The sequence below is a fragment of the Terrapene carolina genome, unplaced genomic scaffold (genome assembly GCF_002925995.2).
Source record: "Terrapene carolina triunguis isolate 2854851 unplaced genomic scaffold, T_m_triunguis-2.0 Scaffold29388, whole genome shotgun sequence".
In the NCBI taxonomy this organism is placed as follows: Eukaryota; Metazoa; Chordata; order Testudines; family Emydidae; genus Terrapene; species Terrapene triunguis.
The window spans coordinates 1-6,142 of NW_020693739.1; the positions used below are offsets into that span (position 1 = coordinate 1).

At 51.5% G+C, this 6,142-nt stretch overlaps 1 gene segment (V, D, J or C); it reads left to right on the forward strand.

Moving 5' to 3' along the window:
- Positions 1-437: 437 nt before the first annotated feature.
- Positions 438-4,034, forward strand: LOC112123579 (the record flags this gene model as incomplete). The annotated part of the segment is given in 3 exon segments: positions 438-483; positions 608-958; positions 3,760-4,034. Coding segments are annotated over 3 exon segments (672 nt in total), but the record flags the coding sequence as incomplete, so codon positions are not given.
- Between the last annotated feature and the right edge of the window lie 2,108 nt (positions 4,035-6,142).

The window sequence follows — 6,142 nt, forward strand, 5'->3', positions numbered from 1 at the left end:
TGTGTTTGCTCCAGCTGAGAATGAACAATGGACCTGCACGCAAGGCTGGGAAGTAGAACGCCGAATGGGGAAGGATTTGAATAGTTACCAACAATGGAAAACAAAGGGTTAAAATGAAACCCTTCCTGTAGCCTAACCCTGAGGACTCGCTGCTGAGAACGCTCCTATGAAAGTGTCTAGCAGAGAGGTCACTGTGGGCGTAGCACTGAGCTGGTGAGTGACCTACCCATGGCTGGAGCTCATCACTTAAGGATGATCTCCCCTCCCACATGACCACCTCCCTGTGATCATAGAGACCAATCAAATGAGAGCAAATTAGCATAGAGGCAAAACTTGGATGCTCCTCACTCAGGAGGCTCAATATAAGGGGCAGGTGCTGTGGGGGCTTCTCAGTGACTCTGGCTGTTTTTCTCCCAAGGGCCTGAAATCCCCTCACCATGCTCTGGGCTCCCCTCATCATCCTGCTGGGGACGTGGTGCACAGGTGAGAACACAGGGAATGGGTTAAATATATATTAAAGTTACTGCTGAAGCCAATTCAGAAACTTTGTCACTAGGGGCTGGGGACAGACAGGAAGGGTTTGACAGGGTTCTACCATATTTTCCAGGTTCCAGCTCGCAGACTGTGCTGACTCAGCCGCCCTCAGTGTCAGTGTCCCCAGGAAACACCGTGAAACTCTCCTGCACCATGAGCAGTGGGACCAGCATCAGTGACTACTCTGTGCACTGGTACCAGCAGCAACCTGGGACTTCTCCACGATACCTGCTGTATTACTATTCAGAGTCCAGCAAGGGCCAGGGCTCTGGGGTCCCTGCTCGTTTCTCTGGTTCCAAAGACACGTCCAGTAACACCGGCTATTTGACCATCTCCGGGGCCCTGGCAGAGGATGAGGCTGATTATTACTGTGCTGCGTGGAAGGGTGGGAGTGATCCTCACAGTGACACAGACAGAAGTGGAAGTGAGACAAAAACCTGCCACCCGTCCCCTCCTGAGTACAATGAGGAGATCAGAATCTCATCTTTCTTTAAAACAAAAACCCTAACCCTTATGACTGTGAAGAAAAACTTGGAAATGCGATTTGAATGTAACCAGCGGCTGCCTGAATGTGCAGAGAGCCTGAAACAATAGCGACAGGAAAGTGTGATTTGCCTTATTTACCTCAACTGTGAAACGTGCAGCTCAGGGGTCTCCTAACAACACCACCCTGGCTGTTTGAGGGGCTCTTTACTGATGCTGTTTCATCATAGCTCTGCTGGGGATGTGTCAGCAGACAACCCCACAAGGAGTCCCCAGCCTGCCTGGGTGAGTGCTGATGCCTCTCCCTGCTGGGCCGGAGACCTGGTGGCAGAGGAAATGGTTCCAGAGAGTGGGGAAGGCCATGCTGCACAAAATGGAGTCACTGGCAGCGCTCGCTCTTGTGCGGATGACCCCTGGCCCTGACAAGCCAAGACAGGCGTGTAGGGCCTCTGAATGTCTTCATCTGGCTCTAACAGACACAGCTCTCTACGGCCCTTGCTCTTTCCCTCCTCACACTGTCACTGCTGTGGTTTGCCGGACACCTCTGCCCTTCACCCTGCTCAATCTGTCTCTCTTTGCGGGAGGGGGAAGCAGAGCTCTTCCTTGGTGAATCCTTGCTCTGGGTGAACAGCCACTGGTCTCCCCCCTACCTCTCCTCCTGCAGGACAGGGACTGTCTCTGGGTCACCATCCCCTCAGCGTAGGCAGTGGGAGGAACAGCCCAAGTTACAGCCTCCTGTGACATCCCTAGTCAGGGCTCCAGAGATCTTGCCAGGGGCCTGCAGCAAAGAGGGGGCTGCAAGATCCTGACATTTCTGAAACAAACAAGCCCATGGGCGGGTGATGGATCAGAAAGTAAAGGAATGACAGTCCTGACTGAGAACCCCCAGGAATCTGGACGGGAGGGAGAGGGGCCACCCACTTGCCCCTTCCCCCTCCTTCCCCCCCGGCAGCTTCCACAATGGCTGCAGTTCTTCCTTCTGAGCCAGACCCACTGGGGATCAGAGTAAATACCCCAAGAACCCCAAGCATTGCCAACGGCCATCCCGATTTGAAATGTGCAGTGAGGGGACAGAGCCCTCTGGGGGCTCACACCCCAGAAGGAGGTTTTTGCTGAGAGCCCCGTTGTGCACAGACTGGAGCATGCAAAAGGTGAAAACTGCTCTCGGGGACTATTTTTATGAATCTAAATATGCTGGTTTGAAGATGCTCTGTTCCCGCAGGACTTTTGGCATTGACACAAACTAGGAGGAAACCTCATCAAGGCAATTCAAGTTGTCTGATAAAATGACTGATCTCCCCCAAAGATGGGAGGAAGTCGATGGCGTGATCAGCCTGGTCACACACACAGAAGAACGAGCTGCGAAGGAACAGCCTGTGTGTTGCAATGACTGTGAAGTGATGCTGCTCTACTGCCCTGCAGAGGAACAGGATCCTGGCGTGTGTGATGTTGACCACTAGGGGGAGCTGATCATCCACAAGCTGCAGAAGGGTGCGGAATGGGGTGTGCAGGTCACAGTGACCAGCTACCAGCTGCTGCGGTAGAGTCGCCCTTGGCCTCAGGGGCTTTTCATACCCTAACGGCTCTTAGATGTATGGTACATATGAGGTCCCCTAGGGGCCTTCAGCTCTGGGGGCCCAGCTTCTCATCCAGCCCTGTCTGCCCTCCCTGCTCCATGATCTCCAGGGCAGGGGCTCTCCCCCCAGGGCATGATGAAATCCTCAAACCCTGAGGACAGAGGGGGAGAAGCACTGGGGCTGCCTACGCCTGCAGCCCCTCCTGCTTCCTCCCTCCCCCTCAGTCACTCCGTGCTCTGCCCCAGGGACCCATGTGTAAAGGTGGTGAAGAGCTGGCCCCTGGCCACCTGCAGGCCCCACGACTCACAGTTACCAGCGGGATCCTCGCCACCTTCAAATGGTGCTGCCCTGAGTCAAAGAGCAGGTGAAAAGGAAGCAGCTGGAAGCACCATCCTAGCCCTCTACCAGCACCCCAGCACCCCACTGCTCCCTGCTCAGCGGAGCCACCTCCCCCAGCCAGCAACCCCCAAACCATGGCCCCACCCCAAATTTCACTCCTCCCAGCCCCCACCCCAGGCAGCATCTCATCGGTGGTCACCCAGAATCTAGCCATGTTTCTGGTCATGACCCAAAGAACTGTGGGATGTGACTGCAAGGGATTGTGGGTTGGGGCCATGACAAGAAACCTCAGCTGGTTTGTTGCCCGAGGTGCAGACAGTCAGAGAGTCTCTGCTCCATGACCTAAATGGTAGAGCAGGTTGTGCAGACTGGGAGCTCCTCAGCTCCAGGATTCTCTCTATTGTCTCCGTGCAAATGGAAAACAAAAGAATTCTTTCTTACCCCAGTTACAATGGGGATTTATAAAGACAAGCTCTCCCCGTGTTACCGACCTCCAAAAGGGGGTGGTGGTCATAGGTATTGGCAGCCAATCAGCAGGGAGCAGATTTCCATAAAGGGGCCGTTCTCCAGCTCTGGGGGTTTAAGAGAGAATCGGAGGGTTCCATCCACAGACCCGTTTGCCTCAGGAATCCGAGAGCGTCTGGATTCCCACCATGGCCTGGGCCCCTCTGCTCCTCACACTGTTCACTTACTGCTCAGGTGCTGCGAGGGGGAGGGTTTATTTCTGTCTCTAGTTCTAACGGGCTCTGCCTGCACAAAGCTTTAATGCCACAACAAATGGCAAAATAGGTATTTTCCACCGATGTGTTTTGTTCTCCTGTTTCAGGTTCTCTGGCCCAGTACGTGCTGACTCAGCCGCCATCAGCATCTGTCTCTCCAGGGCAAAATGCTCAACTCACCTGCTCAGGGAACAACATTGGGGGCAAGAATGTGCAGTGGTTCCAACAGAAACCTGGCAGTGCCCCCCTACAGCTTATCTATCAAAGTAGCAAGAGACCCTCCGGAATCCCCGATCGATTCTCTGGGGCCAACTCCGGTAACACAGCCATGTTAACCATCACTGGAGTCCAGGCACAGGACGAGGCTGATTATTACTGTCAGGTGTGGGACAGCAGCAGTGATCAGCCTCACAGTGACACAGTCAGATGGGGAAGTGAGACACAAACCCCCTCTTTAACAAAGGCCACATTTAACATTCTTTCTTGTGACAGTGGGAGAGGCTCTCATTTCAGAGGTGGGGAAGGGGCTTTCATATATAATCACCCTAGAAACTGTTCAAGGCAGAGATTCTGTTAATGAGCGCGGAGACTGACAGAATTCACAGCCACTTCTACATGCAGTGTTGTTGTAGCTGTGTTAGTCCCAGGATATTAAAGAGACAAGGTGGGTGAGGTAACGTCTTTTAATGGACCAACTTCTCTCCGTGAGGGAGAGACAAGTTTCCATGCTGCACAGAGCTCTTCCTCAGTCAATAGCTGTGTGTAGCTTGAAAGCTTGTCTCTCACCAACAGAAGCTGGTCCAATAAAAGATGTTACCTCGCTCACCCAGCCACTTCTACAGTCTAGGGTATGTATCTCGGCTAGCACAACTCTTATGCACCTGAAATTTCATCACTGCTCTACATATTTCACACTGCCTGAATCTGCATTTCTTAGGCGAGGATCTATTGGGCACTATGGATGATCAGCATGGAACTCAGGAAGTGCTTCCATTACATGGCTGGCATCTCAGATTGTGCTGAGGACTCAGATGCCCTCACTGCCTGCGTCCCCAGGAAACACGGTGAAACCCTCCTGCACTGTGAACAGTGGGACCAGCTTCAAAGATTACAGTGAATACTGGTCCGAGTGTGAACTTGGGGGTTCTCCGTGATACCTTAGTTACCTCTCAGATGCTGAGAAAAACCAGGGTGCTGCTGGAGTCCCTGCTTCAGCCTGTGGGTACCAAGACATATCCAGTAACACTGGATCCGTAGCCTTCTCCAGGGCACTCGGTGGAGAGGATGCTGTTACTGTGCTGTGTGGTGTAGCAGTGGAAGCAAGAAAAAAATCTTCCCCCTCACTCCTGCTGCCTGTGCTCTGCTGGGAAGTACATGACCCGCAGTTTGGTTTCTGTCTGTACTCAGGGTTCAAAGTTCGCTGAATTGGGCTGGAACATCATCCCAATATTTTTCTCATGGGTAAATGTGCTGAATCTGAATGTTAATTTTGTACATTTACATTTTCTAGCCCTTCCTTAAGGTTGAGAAGAAAAACCTTGTGAATATGACTTGGTACAAAGCTGCCTAAATATGTCTGCAAGTAACAGCCTGCAAAAGCCTCCTTAAGGAGGTGTGAACTGTCCCATTCATCTCAATGGCACCTTAACTCTGAAACTGAACAAACACCAGTAAAATCAGATTCAGAGTGCAAACATTATTCAAAGATATCACTGGGCAGAGTATATATGTGGCTGTGTTGTATCTTGTAAGTTGCTTGCTATCTCCTTTATACCCTTTAGGTCTGGGCAGGATGGATAAGGTATAATAGCAGTCATGTTAGGAATGAGGATTTCTCATACTCTCCTGCTGTCTGTAGTTTTTGTACCATTTTTCCCAAGCCCCACACTAAGTGTATTAGTGAATGTAACCAGATTCCCTACAAACATTGCCATGGGTTAGATTTTGTCAGCAGCACCAGCACAACGACTGGCTTGCTGACTCCCCAGCACTGCATGGAAAATCTAAACCATCTCATATACATTTGAAACACATGCTTTAAAGCCCAGTTGTTTTTGGTCCTGGATCTCCATGGAAGTGCCTGTCTGTCTGTGCATGCTGTGGCTGCTGTGGTCAGCAGATTCACTGCTGTTGGCAGTCCGTAGCCTCGGGGCTGAGGGCTAGGTATTTTCAGGGGGGGATCTTCAATGTTGGCATTCACTGCACTTATTGGTCCTGCAGACGTTGAGTCACAGAGCAAGGCCCCTCTCTTTACTCAGACTTTACGTTTACCCCCACTTTACTCGGAGGGTGGGTGGGGCAGAGTTCAGTGTTAATAGTAGTTCTGTGGTAGCCAGTTAATTGTCTGTGGTATTAAATAGCACAGACATGTGCCCAAAGGTGGTATTTTAGGCTTATTTGATTGCAAGGAATTACATACTAGATTAATAATAAAGTGCCCCCCTAGGACCACCCAGAGGTGCTCACTCTAAATTCTCCAGGCCCCAAAGT